The sequence below is a fragment of the Bos javanicus genome, chromosome 29 (genome assembly GCF_032452875.1).
Source record: "Bos javanicus breed banteng chromosome 29, ARS-OSU_banteng_1.0, whole genome shotgun sequence".
Classification (NCBI taxonomy): domain Eukaryota; kingdom Metazoa; phylum Chordata; class Mammalia; order Artiodactyla; family Bovidae; genus Bos; species Bos javanicus.
In genome coordinates, this window is record NC_083896.1 from 11,761,615 (window position 1) to 11,783,855 (window position 22,241).

General features: G+C 39.6%; 1 protein-coding gene across 15 annotated transcripts in view; it reads left to right on the forward strand.

The window, feature by feature from the left end:
• Positions 1-22,241, forward strand: part of DLG2 (discs large MAGUK scaffold protein 2) — a 2,330,119-nt gene that overhangs the window by 1,630,095 nt on the left and 677,783 nt on the right. For all 15 annotated transcript variants that reach the window (XM_061406089.1, XM_061406091.1, XM_061406093.1 and 12 more), the window contains one exon: positions 11,436-11,605. In XM_061406089.1, the coding sequence (XP_061262073.1) occupies positions 11,436-11,605 (170 nt within the window). The remainder of the gene's footprint in view (positions 1-11,435; positions 11,606-22,241) is intronic.

The window sequence follows — 22,241 nt, forward strand, 5'->3', positions numbered from 1 at the left end:
CAGTGCTAGGGCACTTGACTTGGAGAGCGGGCTTGTCCTCGATTCCTCTCAGTACTCACTAGCCCTTGCTCAATCATATATGAAGCCCTGACTCTGGATTCCTCACCCTCTGGGGGGGTCACAAGTGAGGGCCTTCCAACAGCCTCTGCTGTGATTCCTTTCCCTCTTCATCACAGAAGCCACAGAAACTCTGCCTTTGTTATTATACAAAAAATTATAAACATACCTTGTGTCTTCTGCGTAAGATCTCATTTGTAGAAAAGGTTTGCTTAGATTATTTTATTGGAGTATAGTTGATTTACAATGTTGTATTAGTTTCAGGTATACAGCAAAGTGAATCACTTACCCATATATCCACTCTTTTTTAGATTCTTTTCCCATCTAGGCCATTATAGAGTATTGAGAAGGGTTCACTGTACAGTATATACAGGGATGTGCAGTATATCCCTGTACAGCTGTACAGCAGGTCCTTATTAGTTATCTGTTTTACAGTAATGTGTATATGTCAATCCCAATCTTTCAATTTATCCCTCCCTCCCCCCAACTAAATATTTGAAATTCTGTAGGCAATGGAAAGCAATCAAAGACTATTAAACAGAGGAATAAGGCAATCTGGTGTATTTTCAATAATACCCTTCTGGCCAAAAAAAAAAGTTGGAAGATAGATTTTAGAGGGCCAAAGTAGAAACAAGAAGACTAGTTACAATTTTTTTTTTTTTTTCCCCCAGAATCTATGTGATTGACAGGAAAAGCCACACTGGGATAAGTGGGTATAAAGGAAAAGTTTGAATCTAAAAAAAAGTATGTGATGGATTGGATGTGTGGCTGAGAGAGGAAAGGGACCCCCCCCAGTTTTGGGTAGTGGAATGATTTACTTTGATAAAATACATAATTGTGAAGTACATAGTTGTCCATGGAGGGAGGACAAGGATAATTTGGCATTCAGCTTCGAGTACATTCCAGATTTCCAAGGGGGCAGGCTGAGTTGACCTTGAATTTAGATTTATAGAACACTAGAGCTAGAAAAGAATTGTAAAATGAGGGAATTCAGCTTAAACCGAGATAAGGAAAAAATGCCTTACTTAAATGGAAAGTGGCAGGATTAGAATTTACCTCTGGTTTATGACTCACTGTTTTCCCCACCATACCATGGTCCTTCTTGTGCTTCTCAACTTTTCACTGAAGTGTTCATCCGTATTACAAAGCCAAATCAAATTAGACTGTGAAAATATAAAATTATCAATTATATATATGCTGATCCATATCAATTCCTTAGATTGGAGTAGAGGAAAATAGGAATCAAATCCAACATTTGAAAATGTGTTTTTAATGTATAGTACTTAATTTTCGGTTCTGCAGGGGTACCAGATCAATCTGTAGCTTTTCAAGGGGAGTCTATCATGCATTTCCTTTTCAGACATTGTAGGCAGTGAGGACTTGAATGATTAGGAAACATTTCATGAGGCTGAAGAACATGAGCTTGCCTGGAATGAGGCTGGTTGGAGTTGGGCATTTGGGAGACAGAAAGTAACATGAAAGAAAATGCAAAGGCTGGAATGAGTTTGTTATATTTTCAGGCCACTGAGGATGTTTGGAGCGGGAGTTTGAGAGCATAAGAGGCTAGAATTAGAGGCCCTTCAATGATGCGCATTCATTCTAAAGTGACAGCTGTGTAGCAGACACCAGGATTACAAAGATAAATTAAACACAGCTTTGATTTTATATAGGTTAAGTAACTCAGTGAGTTTTGAGGGGAGAGGAAATAATGATAGGGTTGCTTTAGGAAACTGATGGAGAAGGAAATGGCAACCCACTTCAGTGTTCTTGCCTGGAGAATCCCAGGGACGGGGGAGCCTGGTGGGCTGCCGTCTATGGGGTCGCACAGAGTCGGACACGACTGAAGTGACTTAGCAGCAGCAGCAGCAGCAGCAGGGAACTGAAGCTGAGCTGGGCTTGCATGTGGGATATGTAAAAAGGGACTAGTTAACCTGGGATTGGGAAAGCCAGCTAGAAAGCTACTGCCTTAATCCAGATGGGAGGTACCAGGACCTTGTTTCTTGAAACTTGATGTGCCGTCCTGTCTGTGGACAGAGTGTTAGGCTGAGTGGACTAAGTAATCACCAGTCCTGTGATCTTTTCTCTTTGAAATTCCTACTTAGTGCCTCTTTTCCATATTGTACTCACCCAGTTACCTGGCTCAGGGATTGTTACTGGACTCCGTTTTCTGGCAAAGTGCTGAGAGACCAATCACCGATGCTGAAATAGCAGTTTCTTCCCCCTTGTGAAATATTGTGATCTTTCCCAGATGACAGCCTCAGAGAGTCCTGCAAGCCTTTTCTATAAGGGCAATGAAGTGGCAAATGGAGAGAGAAAAACAGTATATACACTGTAGGGGATGGCCTCCGTGGATCATAAATTCACGTTACTCTCACCAAGATTTAGAGACAAGAGCAGGAGCCCTGTTTCCTAAAATACAGAATGGAGTGGCTATCAGTTGGCCTTTGCTATAGGAAAAGAGTAGGCAAAGGTCTCATATAACATAAGTGCTGGAAAGTGGCTTGCATACACAGTCTCACGTGGTGTAGCAGCTGTGGGCTCCTAGTCTGTATTCCCTTAGAAAGTCTTCATTCCAAATAACAGAGCTGCAGCATTGAGGAAGTGTGGTTCAGAATCAGAACTTCTAGCACTGTCGCCTGGACTATATGAGACTGAGCAGTCCTGTTCATTTTATTTATTCATTTATTTTTGGTTTGTTTTATTTTTTGTGTTTTTTTTTTAACTTTCTATTTTATACTGGAATATAGCCAATGAAGGAGAAGGCAATGGCACCCTACTCTAGTACTCTTGCCTGGAATATCCCATGGACAGAGGAGCCTGGTAGGCTGCAGTCCATGGGGTCACTGAGGGTCGGACACGACTGAGCGACTTCACTTTCACTTTTCACTTTCATGCATTGGAGAAGGAAATGGCAATCCACTCCAGTGTTCTTGCCTGGAGAATCCCAGGGACGGGGGAGCCTGGTGGGCTGCCATCTATGGGGTCACACAGAGTCGGACACGACTGAAGTGACTTAGCAGCAGCATAGCCAATTAACAGTGTCATGATAGTTTCAGGTGGACAGCCAAGGGACTCAGCCATCCATATACATGTATCCATTCTGCCCCAAACCCCACTCCCATCCAGGCTGCCACATAACATTGGGCAGTCTCCTGTGCTATACAGTAAGTCCTGTTCATTTTAGAATGAACCACACAGTTACAGTTCAGTCGCTCAGTCGTGTCCGACTCTTTACAACCCCGTGGACTGCAGCGCACCAGGCCTCCCTGTCCATCGCCAACTCCTGGAGCCTGCTCAAACTCATGTCCATCGAGTCGGTGATGCCATCCAACCATCTCATCCTCCACACACTAGTCAAAATTTTTAGTGGTGATTATCAGAGTATGGTCCCAGAGCAACAACACCATCATCACCTAGAAACTTTTTACAGAGGTGAATCATCTCTCCTGCTCCAGATTTGGTAAATCAGAGACTCTCTGGGGGTAGAGCCTAGCAATCTATGACTTCGTAAGCCATCCATGTGACTCTAATGCACACTAAATTTCGAGGACCATTCTAAATCTAGTTCTAAAGTTTAGAAATCTAATTCTAAAATTGAGAACTAGATTTTGTTATTTGGCTTGGCTTTACTAATTTCTAGTATACTCCTTAATCCTACTGATGGTCAGCAGTTGAGATTGGTCCTTAAATAAGCCCAAAATTATTTTTAACAAGCTAGAGAGAGATGGATGGTGCAGTGCATAAGTTTTGAGTTTACCTACACAAGTTACTGTCATTACAGATCTCTTTTAGCTTCAGTTTCTGTTGTAAAATGAAGGAAGCAATATCTACCTTTCAGTGTTTCTCTTTAGATTAAACGATATATGTTGTTGTTCAGTCACTAAGTTGTGTCTGACTCTTTTGTGACCCCACAGACTGCAGCCTGACAGGCTCCTGTCCATGGGATTTCCCAGGCAAGAATACTGGAGTGGGTTGCCATTGCTTTATCCAGGGAATCTGGAGTAGGTAGCCTATCCCTTCTCCAGGGGCAATTCCCAACCCAGAAATCGAATCAGGGTCTCCTGCATTGCAGGTGGATTCTTTACCAGTTGAGCTACCAGGAAAGCCTGGTACTTCTTTCTATGCTGCTGCTAACTCATTTCAGTCGTGTCCCACTCTGTGCGACCCCATAGACAGCAGCCCACCAGGCTCCCCCGTCCCTGGGATTCTCCAGGCAAGAACACTGGAGTGGGTTGCCATTTCCTTCTCCAATGCATGAAAGTGAAAAGTGAAAGTGAAGTTGCTCAGTCGTGTCCGACTCTTAGCGACCCCCTGGACTGCAGCGCACCAGGCTCCTCCGTCCATGGGACTTTCCAGGCAGGAGTACTGGAGTGGGGTGCCATAGGTTTGCTTTAATCCCATCTTCTTGCAAATAAGCTTTTGCCGCTTTTCAGTGTGAAAGAAAATTACCTCAATATGTAGCTTTCAAACTTCTATTTCTCATGTTTAGGTGGAACCTCTGAATCTCATAGTTTCAATTCCAGATTCCCCAAAACAGGGACTGTCAGACTCGACAAGTGATCCATAATGAGCTGTATGAACCCGTCACTCCTCCTGCAGCCCTATGACTGTTTGTTAGAGAAAAAGGCCTGGTACATAACACTGTATTAACACACATCCAATGCTTCCAAAACATTAGTTCGTTTCCTTTCCTGGAAAACTGTTAAATTATGCTGATTTTTATTACTTTATTCTTAATTTTAATGGACTAATAGCACCTAGGGAAGTCAATGAAATAAATGAATTTTTAAGGTGAGATGTTTCAACACGGAGGAACCTTATGGTGGGACTTTAAATATACCCACTGAACTCACATGCATGTCATGAGAGGACAGAGGCAGGCAGCTGCTGCTGCTGCTAAGTCGCTTCAGTCGTGTCCGACTCTGTGCGACCCCATAGACGGCAGCCCACCAGGCTCTTCCGTCACTGGGATTCTCCAGGCAAGAACACTGGAGTGGGTTGCCGTTTCCTTCTCCAAAGGAAGGCAGCAAACAAACACAATTAAGTAGATTTAGAAAAGATCATAACAATCTGAAGCCATTTGGGTCAACTTGTGTGTGTGTGTGTGTGTTGTGTTGTCTTAACTTTCCTCTTCTCTGGCATTGTAATGCATCTGTCTTTTCTTAAATGAATTTTGGGTATTATTTGTTCTCAGCCTACCTTACCCTACCTTTAGTGACTCTAGGAATAAAAGAAAAGTTAAGCATTTTTCCTACCTTGAGAGCTTTTCTGGTATCATTATAGTTCACATAAAAATCTGTGCAGTTATTCTTTTTAAACAGAGTCTGATTTTTATAAAGGATTGATTGATCTCTTTAGGCACAGACAGTATAATTCCCAGCTTATGTTTTCCATCTGATAGTGTATTGCCTCATTTCATTCAGCACATTAAACATTGATCAGCTTTCTCCATGATGTGACCCTTTGGTCTGTAATTAATTCGTCTATTTGACAAGGAGAATAGGACTGAGTAGAGACATTAAAGAATAAGTTAGTTAGCACCTCTCGCCATCTTAATAACCAGTAAGTTTCAAAATTAAGTTTCAGACCTGTGACCTAAAGCCTCCTTTTGAATCAAGCCTTGAGCAGGTCTGAGTGCGGCTGAATGTGGTTACACGTGAGGGGTGGGGCAAGGACAGGGTAGCCATGGTGGGGATTCTGCCAAGTGTGATGGACTTAAAAAGCTTTCTCCAAGGCTACCATAAAGCTGAAATTTGTATTAGAACAACTGACTGTTTTCTTGATGGTAGAGGACACGGAAGTTGAAAGGGGAATTAATTTACACTCCATAAAACTTACCGAAAGCCTGATTTTACATTTTTTCTTCCCCCAAATCCCATCTTTGCATCTGTTCCTGTCTCCTTCATATAAAATTCTAAAACTGCTTTCAGTATCCTGACTGTAGCTCTCTTCCTTTCTGTCCTTTTAGTCTTTTTCTCCCCCAGTACAGTCTCTTAGTATCCTTTCTTATGCAAATGGTTCTTGTCTCTTTCATAAGTGTAACAGCTTACTGGTTTTCAGGCACCGTGCTCAATATTTCACATATATTGTTGAATCCCTACTGCGATTTTATTATCCCTATTTTCACATGAAGAAACAGGCTTTGAGATGTCAAGTGACTTACCCAAAGTCACACATCGTCTGAGTTCTAGAGCAGGGACAAGATCCCAGTCGTCTCTAGGTACAGCCGATGTTTCCAGTCCAAGTTCTCAGATTCTCTGTGATGAAGTTATGTTCACTATAGAACTTTTTGAAGAAACAAAGCATAGAAATATGCCTTTTAAAGCATCCATGCTATCCAAATCCACAAAGAAAAGAGATGAAACTTTGTTATCTTTCCTTCCAGTATTTTTTAATACATAATAAAGATATTTTTAAAAAATTGAACACAATCATTTGATGATCATTTTTTAAAATTTCATTATTGGTGCGTAATTGCTTTACAGTGTTACGTTAGTTTCCGCTGTACAACAAAGTGAATCAGCTGTATGTATACACACATTCCTTCCCTATTGAGCCTCCCTCACACCCTGCCCACATCCCACCCCTTTAGGTCATCGCAGAGCACTGTGCAGAGCTCCCTGTGCTGTCCAGCAGTTTCTTTCTAGCTATTTATTTTATACATGGTAGTGTATACGTGTGGTGTATATGCGTCACGGTAGAATATACGTGTGGTGTATGTGCGTCACGGTAGAGTATACGTGTGGTGTATGTGCGTCACGGTGGTGTATACGTGTGGTGTATGTGCGTCACGGTGGTGTATACGTGTGGTGTATGTGCGTCACGGTGGTGTATACGTGTGGTGTATGTGCGTCACGGTGGTGTATACGTGTGGTGTATGTGCGTCACGGTGGTGTATACGTGTGGTGTATGTGCGTCACGGTGGTGTATACGTGTGGTGTATGTGCGTCACGGTGGTGTATACGTGTGGTGTATATGTGTCAGTGCTACTCTCCTGATTTGTCCCATCTTCCCCTTCCCCCATCTGTGCCACATGTCCATTCTCTACATCTGTCTCTATCCCTTCCTTGCAAATAGGTTCATAATGAATTAAAATTCTTAAAAGAATGTATAAGAATCATAAATCTTATTTACAACAGAACATACGTTAATACCTATGAAAGAGGGTAGATATTACATATTATTTTAAATATCTTCAAAGTAGAATAAATAATTATAAGTATTATTTGACTTTCAGTGATACCATATCATATTCCAGAGTATTTGTCTAGTGCAAATTTTAGGTAAGATTTTGTGGACATGTTAGTGATGAAATGTTCTTTTTTGTTTCTATGAATATTTATTAATAGCAAGGAAATGTACCAGAATGTCTAAAGAAAATTATTAAAATTAAATTTGTTTTAATCCTGGGCTTCCCTAGTGGCTGAGATGGTAAAGAATCTGCCTGCAATGTGGGAAATCCATGTTCAGTCCCTGGGTTGGGAAGATCCCCTGGAGAAGGGAATGGCAACCCACTCCAGTATTCTTGCCTGGAGAATCCCATGGACAGAGGAGCCCAGCAGGCTATAGTCCATGGGGTTGTAGAGTTGGGTATGACTGAGCGACTGACACTTACAATTTTTAATCCTGTGAACAATACTCATCTATAAAAAGGATGTCGTAGACTTATATTTGAAATAGCAAGCACTGAAAGAGCGAAGCCATTGTCTACTTAAAAAATAGTCATGACCGAAAAGTTGAGAGTTATATTTTATTTGATGGAAATTTTTAGAACTTAAGCCCCCAAAGCAGCATTTCAAATAGCCCTGAGTGAACTGCTCTGAGGAGGCAGAGGGGAGGAGTCAGGTTCTTTAGAAACTTGCAAGACCAGGCAGGTAGCCTGAGAGTCAAAAGTATTTTTGTGAATTAAAGGAAACCAGATATCTCAAGTTAAGGAATTTAGTGCTTTTCTATATATGGGAAGATGCAAGAGTCTGGGATCAGTGAAATCACTCCTTTCATATGCTTCTCAGCTATCTGGGGCCAGTATGTGTTTCTCACATCCTGAATTCTTCAGTGCTCATCTTAGGGAGTGGCTGCAGCCTAATGGCTGCCAGATTGCAGGTACCCTTCCTTCCTGAATGCCCCTAGGGCTCAGAAATGCACACTGAGAGGCCTGAATCACTGATGATTGTGACATACTTGTTTACTGACATGGCGGGAATACTCCATTTGTCACCATCAATTTAATTATACTAATAAAGTAGGGAGGAAAAATAAAATAAAATAAATAATAATAAAGTAGGGAGGAAATTTGTATGTAAATGACTTTATAATACAATGGCTCAGTGATATGATAAAGGCTTCACATTTTACTGAAACAGAGTATTATTTTAGTTTGAAGCTAGTGATATATTTATGTGTTTCAAAGTGAATTTAAATGCTGCCTTTACTCACAGAGATTATCTACTGGTAGAGAAAGCAAATTCTAAATAGCCATGACCCTCTAGCCAAATGCTATTTCAAGTGATTGGGAGGAAGGAAAGTTGAGTGCTCTAGTTTGGCTTGATATTCTTTCTTTTTAATTTTAAGAATTTGAATATAAACACTTCCCCTCACATTCCCCTTTTTTCCTTAGTTAACTCTGAGTAACTTTGTATCAGCTTCAGTTCAGTTCAGTTCAGTCACTCAGTGGTGTCCAACTCTTTGTGACCCGATGAATCACAGCACGCCAGGCCTCCCTGTCCATCACCAACTCCCAGAGTTCACTCAGACTCACATCTATCGAGTCAGTGATGCCATTCAGCCATCTCATCCTCTGTCGTCCCCTTCTCCTCCTGCCTCCAATCCCTCCCAGCATCAAAATCTTTTCCAATGAGTCAGCTCTTCACATGAGGTGGCCAAAGTACTGGAGTTTCAGCTTTAGCATCGTTCCTTCCAAAGAATACCCAGGACTGATCTCTTTTAGGATGGACTGGTTGGATCTCCTTGAAGTCCAAGGGACTCTCAGGAGTCTTCTCCAACACCACAGTTCAAAAGCATCAATTGTTTGGCACTCAGCTTTCTTCACAGTCCAACTCTCACATCCATACATGACCACTGGAAAAACCATAGCCTTGACTAGATGGACCTTTGTTGGCAAAGTAATGTCTCTGCTTTTGAATATGCTATCTTGGTTGGTCATAACTTTCCTTCCAAGGAGTAAGCATCTTTTAATTTCATGGCTACAATCACCATCTGCAGTGATTTTGGAGCCCCCAAAAATAAAGTCTGACACTGTTTACACCGTTTCCCCATCTATTTGCCATGAAGTGATGGGACCGGATGCCATGATCTTCGTTTTCTGAATGTTGAGCTTTAAGCCAACTTTTTCACTCTCCACTTTCACTTTCATCAAGAGGCTTTTTAGTTCCTCTTCACTTTCTGCCATAAGGGTGGTGTCATCTGCATATCTGAGGCTCCAGGAAAAGACCTAACTGGGTTGGAATCCTGTCACTGTTGTGACCAGCATTGTGACCTTGCCAGTAAAATTTCATTGGTGTAAAATGAGAATCAATGCTTCATAAATGGTTTGACTTAAATACAAGCAAATAAGTGAAGTGACAAGAATGATATGATATGGCACATAGTAAACCCTTTAAAAATTTTCAATTTCCATCCTGTTTACATTCAACAAATCCTGAAGCACATCTTGAACCCACCTATCAATAGCTGCAACTCTCTTGTGTATGATCTGTTACAGTTTACACATATGTCCACTTATTTATATGTTTGGTTACTCTCTTCACTAACTCTAGGCATGTTACTCTCTTTTCATGGGAAACTAAAATTCAAAAAAGTTGAAGTGACTCGACCATGGTCACACAGCTGATACACAGCTGCAATGCAAATCCAAACCTCCTGACTGCTGGTCCGGTGTTTTTTGTGGGTGTTTTTGGGATTTTTTTTTTTTTAGTGCACTAAAGCTGCCAACTTTGTCCACATGTTTAGGAATAAAACATCTGATTTAGGCTGTGATTTCCTCACCCCAACATTTGACAATTAAGGATTCCACTGTATACAAAAGGAAAAAATTGAGTAGAGTTTGAAGAGCTATAGCATCCAAATTTTTTTTTTTAATGTCAGTTACTCCCTTCTATGGAAAGCTATGTTTTAAGATATGATTAGTATGCTGAGCATAGGGTGATGGTAAACATTATGTTTTGGCATTATCATGAGATGACAAAATTACCCACTCTCAAAGGACCAGCTGCTACAGGGTGACTGGCACCCGTGATGCCTGCATTCTCAAAACTATTTTAACGGGTAGTTTTCCATCATTTTTTTTAGTCAGTCAGAGAAGAAATGTATGTATAAACCTATTAAAGCCATAGCATCTGTTATGATGAAATGACACCCTGGAATCTTAGCTCAAGAATTTGAAGCTAATTAAGATTCTTATTGAACCAAGAGTCCTACACCTCACTTCCTCAAACAGACATAGAAAAATTATGAACAAAAAAGATAGGAAAATTCTTCCCATACTTTTTATATAATATATACACTGCTGCTACTGCTAAGTCACTTCAGTCACGTCCGACTCTGCGTGACCGCATAGACTGCAGCCCAGGAGGCTCCCCCGTCCCTGGGATTCTCCAGGCAAGAACACCGGAGTGGGTTGCCATTTCCTTCTCCAATGCAGGAAAGTGAAAAGTGAGAGTGAAGTCGCTCAGTCGTGTCCGACTTTTGCGACCCCATGGACTGCAGCCTACCAGGCTCCTCCGTCCATGCATTCTCCAAGCAAGAGTACAGGAGTGGAGTGCCATTGCCTTCTCCAATATGTTATCATTTAAATTGATATGTACAACGTACATGAAACTATTCATTACATTAGATGTATGCGTCCTAAAAGGAAAGAACAAATTTTGAAATAGGAAGACGTAAGATCATACCCAGTCTCTAATCAAATTGCTCACAACTTTAGACAAAGAACTCAACTACTTGAAACAGCTCTCCTTTGTGTGATGTGGATAGTAGATCTTCCACAAGATTATGGAAGAAATCCAGCAGTTAAGGATATTATAAATCAGCAAATTATGCACCACTGGGGTGGGTGGGATGAACTGGGAGAATGGGATTGACCTATATAACTATCCCATATGTGATGTAGTCCCAGTCAGAGTGGACTGGAGTTCAGAACAGGACCTGACCAGTAGGGTGGTCAATCTTGGGAAGACTGGGAAGGCTGAGGGGTTCAAGGTTTTCTTGATTTCCTTCATATGAAGTATTTCTTCCAAATATAAATATGTTTAATTGCCATTGTCCTTTCCTTCCCCACACCTTCAGGTTAGATAGTCGTCATATTCTTTCAGAAATTCTCTTGGACACTCCTGACTTTTGCCTGTCTTCCTTTCTTTCAGGGTCAATGACTGTATCTTACGGGTGAATGAGGTGGACGTGTCAGAGGTTTCCCACAGTAAAGCGGTGGAAGCGCTCAAAGAAGCAGGGTCTATCGTTCGGCTGTACGTGCGTAGAAGACGACCCATCTTGGAGACTGTTGTGGAAATCAAACTGTTCAAAGGGCCTAAAGGTAAAAGAAACAAACAACTCACAACAGGATACCAGTGACAGACTATCTGGTTATAGCTTATGCCATAACCCACCCACAATGTACCCTGTTCTTTTATTCTCTAGGACTCAGTGTTGACCATGAGATTTGAAATCCTATGATGATAGAATTTTACAGAAAGTAAAAGAAGCCAATACTGTAACTATGAACTCAGAGAAGGAAGCGATAGATTTCTAAAGAAATTTTCTCATCTAAAGTTTTTATGAATTTTTAACCTTACTGGACCATCCTGACTTAGCTGGCATGTTAATACTTTCTAACTTTTCAGATGTAAATGGTAATTTCTCTCCCTTAGTAAAACAGTAATGTGAAAAATAATCATTTGAATAGTCTATCCTAAAATAATTATTATATTTTTATGACACTTGTGATTAGTTTTGGTAATACTTTTACCCATTTTATTTAATAAGTACTACATAGCATTTTATACTTGTAATAGTCAAAATAAGTTAAAATTTATTTTTTGAAATGTTCACAAATCTCTTGAGATAACTGCAGTTACTTTGGGGAATCATATGAACAGTGAAATGAATCATATGAATTTCTAAGAAGAGAACTTTGAGTTCTGCTCTTCAGAATGATGATATTTAATATTAATAGGATTTCAGATATTTTATAAAAATCTAATAACTTAAAAGTATTTAAATATTTTAAAAGATTATGACTAGAGAGTCACTGTACTCTTTTAATAAATTATTTCTCTTTCCCTTAAAATCTGTGTAATCTCTAATACTATTATTGTTGTCATTGCTTAGTCTTTAAGTTGTATCTGACTCTCTTGCAATCCCACGGTAGCCCACCAGATTCCTCTTTCTATGGGATTTCCCAGGCAAGCATACTAGAGTGGATTTCTATTTCCTTCACCAGGGGATCTTCCCGACCCAGGGATGGAGCCCGCATCTCTTGCATTGACAAGCTGATTCTCTACCAGTGAGCCACCAAGGAAGCCCTCTAATGCTACCTGTGAATTTAAAAAAATAAACATACTACCTTCTCTGGGAGGTACTAGTGGGTGGTATTTAAGATCTCAGACCCAAGAGTCAGGCAGGATGGAGTTTAAAAGCCTAGCTCAGCCACTTACTAGCACAGTGACATTGATTAGACCAGCCCCTCTTGTTATTAAATGGGAATCATAATGGTAGCTTCCTGGTGCTATCACAAAGGGATCTTCCCTAGTGGCTCAGACAGTAAAGATTCTGCCTGCAGTGCAGGAGACCCTGGTTTGATCTCTGGGTCTGGAAGATCCCCTGCAGAAAGAAATGGCTACCCACTGCAATATTCTTGCCTGGAGAATTCCACAAACAGAGAAGCCTAGCGAGCTACAGTCCATGGGGTTGCAATCAGTTAGACATGACTAAGCCACTAACACTTGCGCTTTCAATGGTAGTATCCCATTGGATTTCTGAGAATTAAATATTTAATATCTGGCGAGTACAGAGCAGGAACACTTGCTGGTTGAGTGCAAACTCCAAAGTATCTGAGCTGGAACCCTGGCTCTGCAGTTCACTAGCCATTTGATCTTGGTCAAATTTCTTAACCTCTCTGAGCCTAATTTTCTCATCTACAAAATGCAGATAATAATAGCATTTGCCCCTTGAAATATTGTGAGGATTAAATGAGTCAATATACATTAAGTGTTTAGAGTAGTACCTGGCACAAATTGACAGCAAATATATACTATGTGTGTGTGTGTGTGTGTATTAGTCGCTTAGTCTTGCCTGACTCTTTGCATGGACTACATGCCCACCAGGCTCCTCTATCCATGGGATGGATTTTCCAGGCAAGAATACTGGAGTAGGTAGCCATTTTCCTTCTCCAGGAGATCTTCGCAACCCAGGTATTGAACCCAGGTCTCCTGCACAGCAGGCAGAATCTTTATCCACTGAGCTACCAGGGAAGCCACCTATATGTTATTTGTAGTTGGCTACATATGGTTTCAGCCTTTGCCACAGTTGTTTGGTAATGTAATAAAAGAACCAAATTCTCTCATGAGTTAAATCCGAATGCACTAAAATCACAGAATCAATTTGAGGGTGGGGAGAAGTAAAGCATTTCCACACCAATGTCTGGTGATATGCGAGAAAGACTTTCTGTTCTACACATTTTCATATTTGCCATGTGTTTTAAAGTTAAAACTAATAAGCATCCACAATTTAAATTAAAAAGATATGCTAAAATAACAGGTAGGTACTTCTACAGTTCAGTTAACAGCAATTGTTCAGTACAGCCTTAAGGCAAATCCCAGTTTCAAGCACTCAGCAAAGCATTACCATCCATTAGCAGGCCTCCTGCTAGCTGAGCCATTCCATGACCTCAGGTGCTCAGCAGAGCACTTAAAGGTTCTAGGGAATCAATAGCCAAAACTCCTTCATTTGATCAGGAACATATTATTTTGGATCTCTATCTTTGGTACTAGAGTCCCCTCTTGCTGGTTTATTTCCAACCGAACTGTTTTGTCCTTTGAGCCAGGAGTGAAATAGCCCTGGGACAAAAAGAAGGGGATGGGGAGACAGGTAAGCTTAAATCGACCAAGAATACCCAGGCAATAACCCAATGAAGAACACACACAGCATAAGGGTGATAGATTTGTTCTAGTGGGGAGAGGAGAACCAGGAGACTGTTAGAGCTAACTTTATATCCCTGAAAGCAGGCTCCTGCCAAATTGCTGTAGAGGTTTGTGGACCTGTTGGTCATGTTGAGATTCTGTTGGGTCTGTCCTACCTTTTTGTCCTGTCACCACCCAAAAGTCACCGATGGGGATTTGTTTCTCTATATAAAGCTTATTGATTTACAGAGAAAGAAACTGTTTTTATCACTGTTTGAATTCCTGATGCCTTTCCCTGTGCCTTGAAGGAAATGCTGAATCAGAGTAAATTGAATACTTAAGTTGGATTCTACACTAAATCTGATGATACCTTCCAGTCTTAACCTCCCTTGCCATCTCATAACTCTTTATTTTTGAATGATGATCTTATTTTTTTTTAATTTCTGCCAATGTTTAATCTTGTACTATGGAAACTCTTATGCAGTGAGAGACAATGAAGATGAATCAGATGTGTTTCTAATGGGAGAATTAGAAAGTTCTAATGGGAGAGAAAAACATAAAGGTAACTCATTTTAGTGCTAGACAGAATGAAATCAGCTCTGTGGTTGAACTTGAGCCATGATTCCAATTGAATCGAGCAGAGAGAAAGATGTGATTCATCTTAATCAGAAGAACCAAAATGCTCCAGAGAATTTAAAATTTAATATGTGTTTTCAGACCTTTATCTTCCCTTCACTGAGCATGTGGGCATTCTCGATAGTAAATATCAACACTCTAGCCAACTGGGCTAGCTAGCCTCAATTATGAGTATATAATACAGAGCTAGCTGATTGTGTTCATTAATTTCCTTCTTCAGTGATTCAACAAATATTTATTAAGCATTTATTATGGACTTGGCACAGACCCAGACAATGAGGATTCACCAAGAAAATGGAGAATTTTTGCTCAAGAAGATTATGGTCTGATGTAGAACACACCTATAATATAAATTGGGATACGTGCTATGAATGGACATGAATGATTGTAAGGAGGCACCAATTAGGTAATGGGTCAAAGACGACTTCTCTGAGAAAGTGCCACTTAAGCTAAACTTCGAGATACAAATAAAACCAGACACTAGATGGATAAAGAGTAGAGGAGAGTATCTAGAAAGAGTGAAAGTGTGTGTATATGAAGGCCCCAGGGTAGGAAGGATCTTCATACCTTCCAGGACTAAAAGATACCAGTTGTGACTGGAGTTGAATGACAGAGTACTGAATGACATGAAATGATACTGTCAAGGTGAGCAGGGGCCAAATCATGTGCATCTTTGTTGACCATATTTGCAGATTTGTTATCTTATTCCAAGTGCAATGGGAAGTTCTAGCAAAATGTTCAACATGTGAGATGGTCAAATTTGTTGTTTTTAAGAGATCACGTAGCTACTGTGAAGAAAATGCATTGAAGGGGCCAAGAACAGAAACAAAGACAGTTAGGGGTCACTTGGAGAAGGAAGAAAAGTGAAGTTTTCAAGTATGTGATGAAGATATATTGGCATTTGCCATATAGTGGCATTGCCACTTATTGATAACCTAGATGTGGCATTTGTCCAAGAATGAGACTGTTTTGTAACTGAGCCATTGAATGGATTGAGGTGCCATTTGTGAGATGGGGAAGGCTGTGAAGGACCCTTAGGGGACTATGCTGGGCAATTGGAAAGACTGTGATGATTCTGAAAAAGAGGCAGAATTGGAAAACATCTGTTTGAAAACCCTGTTAATATTCTGAATTTTCCACATTTTCTATCAAATATCTGGAGTTGGGGCAATATCTGAACAACTGACTTTCTCACTTTTACCATTAATTTTTAATATAAAAGTTATGACTATTGCTACTTCAGCTACTTTGAACAATTATAAACATTTAATAGATCGATTTTATAGACGTTCTTAATGCCCAGATGATTTGGGGGGATTATTTTGGTTTTGTTTATTTATTTTTACATGAGACAGAAGGTAAACAGTATTTCTTTTCATTATATAGATGCAATGTTAAGGGATTCCTTGAAAAAATAATTTGTAGTAGAATTAAATTTATAGTTTTCCAAGTTATACTCTTATGTTTATTCCATTCCATCTGTTGTATAGCGACTATTTCTGAGATGAACTTTGACGTATGTGGTTCGTCTTTATGGCCTTATGGTGGTACTGATCTTCCCATTATTAGACTAGAATCATCTGGCTGATAATTATGACCATGTATTTCAGTAAGGAATATTTGGGTAATATGCAGCACTGATTTAGAATGTTTCCTCTTAACAATATATAAAAATTTCCCTACCCTCAGAGATTTGGTCATTGCAAGCAGCTGGGGTATCTGTGTACGGGCAGTCAGTTGAGGGAAAAAATGGCTAATCATGGATAGGAAGCTGTGATTAGGCAAATCCATTTAGACTTGCCAAGCAACCAAAAATATACAAGGAAGAAAATATGAAGTGTGCATGTGGTTTCCCAGGAAATAGGTTCATAATAAAAATCTTTCTAGTGACTTTCCCAAGGACACTCCAAGTCATAATTTCTCAGGAACTAGATAATTAAACACGTGGAGACCATTGATTTATGTGGTCTAAGCCAAAAAAAACTATGTAAGAAATGCATTTCCTTCTAAGATGTATGTGTTGCTTTAAGATAATATAGCTAGTTGAAGACCAAGTTCTATTAAAGATTGCCCCACTCTTCCAAACTAAAAAGTTCAAAGTCCTTTTCTGCTGATTCTTCTTTCTTCTTGGCCACCTTTGTTAAATTAGGCATTATGTCCTTTGGAACCTGCTGCTGCTGCTGCTAAATCGCTTCAGTCATGTCTGACTCTGCAACCCCATAGACGGCAGCCCACCAGGCTCCCTCATCCCTGGGATTCTCCAGGCAAGAACACTGGAGTAGGTTGCCATTTCCTTCTCCGATGCATGAAAGTGAAAAGTGAAAGTGAAGTCACTCAGTCGTGTCCGACTCTTAGCGACCCCATAGACTGTAGCCTTCCAGGCTCCTCCGTCCATGGGATTTTCCAGGCAAGAGTACTGGAGTAGGGTGCCATTGCCTTCACTTCCAACTAAGTAGTCTTTTGTGTAAAGTCTCCATTGCCATTACTATGGTGTTCATATCTTCCTTATGTCTTGTCTTATCTACTGTAATAGACTCCACTCAAATCCCTCCCTTCCATTTGCACACACTTGTAGGTCAATCTTCCAAAAATCTCAGCTCTGTTAGTTGACTCCCCTGCTCAAAAGTGTCTAGTGGCTCTTCACTGGCCCTAGATAAAAATCTAAATTTCCTATTATATAATTTCATATCCTCTATAACCTCCCTTTCCAGCAACAATATTTGATTTCAGTCTTTTCTTCTCTCTTCTCTATTCATCCTTCTTTTCCAGCTAAACTTTGTTATGTACAATTTCTGAAACGTTGCCATACTCTCCTGCCTCTAAGCCTTTGCTTGTCCCATTGAATGCCTTTCCTTACCACTGTGACCACTACCTGTCAGCATCTTCTCCACTCTAAGAGCCGAGCCAGTTCAGTTCTTTGTTGTTGTTCAGTTGCTAAGTCATATCTGACTCTGCAACCCCATGCTCTGCAGCACTCCAGGCTTCCCTGTCCTTCATTTTCTCCCACAATTTGCTCAAATTAATGTCCATAGAGTCAGTGATGTCATCCAACCATCTCATCCTCTGTCATCCCCTTCTCCTCTTACCCTCAGTCTTTCCCAGCATCATGGTCTTTTCTAGTGAGTCAGCTCTTCACATCAGGTGGCCAAAGTACTGGAACTTCAGCTTCAGCATCAGTCCTTCCAATGAATATTCAGGACTGATTTCCTTCAGGATTGACTGGTTTGATCTCCTTGCAGTCCAGAGACTCTCAAGAGTCTTCACCACCACAATTCAAAAGCATACATTCTTTGGCACTCAGCTTTCTTTATGGTCCAGCTCTCAGGTTCTGTCTCCTCTACAAAACTATCACTAATCTATCCACTCAGAAAGGCTTTCACTTCTAAGAGCTTTTAAAATACTTTGTTTTTTCTCTCTTCTTTTTTTTCATTTTTTTCCTTATTAGGCCATCCAGGTAACTCATAGCATACAGAAAAGATAGATATCAATAGCCCAAATTAAGGAGATAAACAAGTTGCAAATCCTAACACTTAAGACACTGAGTTTTTAATCTCTACCCTGGCCTGTGCTAAATTGGAAGCATTTAATGAACACTTAAAAGGGAAGTGCAAATCCCCAGTTTAGTCTGTGACCAAACTCTGTGTCATAAGTGGGAGGATTTGGGACGGAGAGATAGAGTCAAGTCCAAGACAGATCATGCCTGTCCCTGAAGTATGGTGGCGGGAAAGGGAGGGGACAAGATGGAAGCCTAATGATTTTACTGCCAATAGCAGTTGCTTATGAGGAACATCCTTGCATGGACCCCCTTTTTTATCTTACCTTACAGAAACTATCTGTTCAAGAGTTTGGAATAAATAGCATTTAAAGTATCTAGCACTTTGCTTAACAGGCCAATTAATCAAAAAGCAATTTCCAAATTATTGAGGATTTTTAATTTTATTTTTTCTTAATAGCCAACATGACAAATTTACTGTCCAGCTTGGCTAAATATCATCTCGGCATGCCCTTGATATTACAGACATTTTCTCAAATATCTAACTGGAATGAAGTTTATGGCTTGTCTCAATCTCTGCATGCACAATTCTTTTCTCTCATCTGTCCTTGTTCCTCCATCTGTTCTTGTCTTTTCTCTCTTGACAGTAGCATGGACAGAGTAAACTTCCTCAAAGTTGAAAGATGAGAAACTCATCTGGCAGTTTTCAGAGATGGTCATTTGGTAAATTAACCATTTCACAACTTTTAACATTTGGGATATAGACCTAGGGCTGCAGGTATTGAGTACATAAAGCAAGCCCCATGAACATTTGAATGAGCGAAAATTTTTGGACTTTCCTGGTTGTCCAGTGGTTAAGACTCCAAGTTTCCAATGCAGGGAGGCATAGATTTGATCCCTGGTCAGGGAATTAAGATCCCATATGCTGCATTGCACTGCCAAAAAAGAAAGAAAAACAAAAACGGGATGAATGAGCTAAATTTTTAATTCAAAGTTGAATGCACCATTCTTACAACCTAGTGCAGGATATTTTCCCTTGAAATTCTTCTTTTTATTCCATCTGTCCGTGTATAATATTGCTGATGGCATTTTGTAACAAGTTGGACAATACCACCTGACCTTGATAACTGGGGAGTATTTAGATTAGCAGAGTTTTCAGTTGTCCGGAATTCATACCCAAACAGATCACCAGACCACTGGGTAAACACTGAACACAAAGGTTTTGCAACAGTTTTGATTACTGGCATCCAACCATCTACTGTACATTCCCCCCTTTCTTGCCACCAGGTAAATTGTAATGTATATTCATTTTTTAAATGTACATAGAAATGTGTCTCTCAATACAAGGCACCATTTACTTTTTATGTAGGCCCCTGTCCCAGGACCTGAGTTCTAAGTAGTAGGTAGACCTCTTTGGTGGTAAAGGGCCTTTCTGAATAATGGTATGACTCTTAATAAGCACAAATGGCAAATTCAGCTGTTTGGCATGAGGTCTCAAAACACTACATTTTCCTTTTTGTGCTAAACTTTTTCCAGTCCTTTTGAGCTACCCAAATTGTTCTTTTGGAGGAAACAAGGATATGCTTGAGTGCACGTGCAGTGCAACCTTCTGCTGAAATACAATGTTCACGGTCAAAAAGAAAATGCCTAACTCTGTGTTAAGCCAGGAAAATGGTCTTCTTGGAAGTAAATTATGACTAAATCACCACTCTCTGATTCTCCCAAAGGACAGTTTTTTTTTTTTAATAACTGAACAAAGGACAATATATTGGTTGGCCAAAAAGTTGATTCGGATTTTTCCCTAAGACCTTGATGAGCTCGCCTTGTTCCCAGGCACTTCCTGTAGAATTCCTTGAATGTGTCCGTGGCTAGTTTCTCATTATTTCTGGATAAATGAAATACATATCACTTATGGGTTAGGAGGTTCTTTCTCCAAGCTGATGTTTGGTCGGTCTTCATAATGACATCTGTAGAAAAGCTCTCTCCTGAGGCCTTAAAGAAATTATTTATTCATGAAAAAACAAACTACAATTTTTCTGCTATAGTCCCCACTGTTCTGTACATTATAACATTATAGGAGAGTAAAACAATTAGTTCTATTTGCTAAATCCTTTTGGAAACTAAGGAGTGATATCACACCTCTCATTTGCCCCTTGAGGTTAAGACGTAGTCATTGTTTCTTTTCTTTGCTGTTTAAATCTGGCTTATGATTTTTAACAGAATTTATTATCGATGACTTCTTGAAAATCAAAATTATTTTTCCTGTGAAAACTTCAGATGTAAAAAAATGCATTGTATTAGATGGAGTCCAGTTTTTGACATTCTAAAGTTTTATAATTCACATAGAAAATGCTGTTTACCTAGCTATGAATATTTGTTCAGGTAAATACTTACTTGTATAGCATTTTTTTCAATTTTTTTATTAAGGTATAGTTGATTTACAATATTTTGTTAGTTTCAGATATGCAGCAAAGTGATTCAGTTATTTTTTCTGATTATATTACATTATAAGTTATTACAAAATATTGAATATAATTTCCTGTGCTATACAGTAAATCTTGTTGCTTGTCTATTTTATAATATCTGTTAATATCCCATACTCCTAAACTCCTGATTTATCCCCCTTCACCCTCCCCTTTAGTAACCACAAGCTTGTTTTCTATGTCTGTGAGACCATTTCTGTTTTGTATATAGATTCATTTTGTATGTATAGTATTTTTAAAAGTTTTCATAGGAAGTGTGTTGCTATGATAAATACCATGACTATAAATCTTTCCAATTTATCATCAATAGCAAAGCAACTTCATGAAAAGACTTTAGGGTTTGGACGGCCTCTAAGTTTAAACCCTTGCTTTACCTGACGGTAAAATGGGCATATGAAGTCGTCTTGGTTACTGTGAGCATTTAGTGAGATACTTGGCCCATCTCAGTGCCCAATAATTTTAAAGTGTTCTCCTTCCTTGTTTATGTTTTCAAGAAGCAAGTATGTGCAGAAAATAATTATCCATTCACACAATAAATATTTTATTTCAAAAACATTTATTAAACCAGGCAGTTCTAAGCACTACATCAAAAGAATGACAATAAACAAAGATCTCGGGCTTTCCTCCCAAGTACCTTCTTAGAAAACTGGCATTAACCTAGACTGAAATAATGCAGTCCTTTTCTGCTGGCTGGCACTGCCTTCGTGCTAAATTCATCACAGTCCCCTAACTAAATCCATTTTGGTTCTCCAGCTCATCAACCAGTGTACATTAAATTCTTCTCCTTCTCTGGAACATTGAGATCTGATAAAATTAAAGATTGCAGTATTTTTTATTCACGGACTGTGACTCTGAGTGCCGTTAGCTGTCAGTCAAAAGCTTGTACTACATGGACTTTGTCTCTGAGCATAATTCAATTGCAGCTAGATTGACACATCATCCCTTACAGAAAATTGCTAGGATAGATAAAATCTCTGCTCTTAATATCCACAAAGAAAGCCCACTTAGGAATTTTTAAACATGGAATCTTCTATGGGCTAACCAATTATGAGATCCCACCAAAAATCCACCGTAAGTAGGAAATTGTCATACTAAAGATGGTATTAGGAAGTGTTGAGAATAAAAAGAGAGCAGTTAGAAGAGGGAAGACTAAAAATAACAAAAGAAATAGGTGAGGCACATTTTTCTAGGTGATTTAGAGCCTTAGAGTCATGAATCATTACATACATCATTTGTTCAACATAGGCCAGTAGTCTGAGGAAGAAAGAGTTCAGTAGCTGCTTCCCAGGAACCTAAAACTATTCACTGAATGTTCATGAGTAGTTGAGTCAGATGGGAAAATTTAGCCTTCATAGATCCATTCATGTGAATAAACTGTGGTACCGGATTTTTAAAATCATGATCATTTTGATGTACATGATTTCCTATTTTTCAAATATT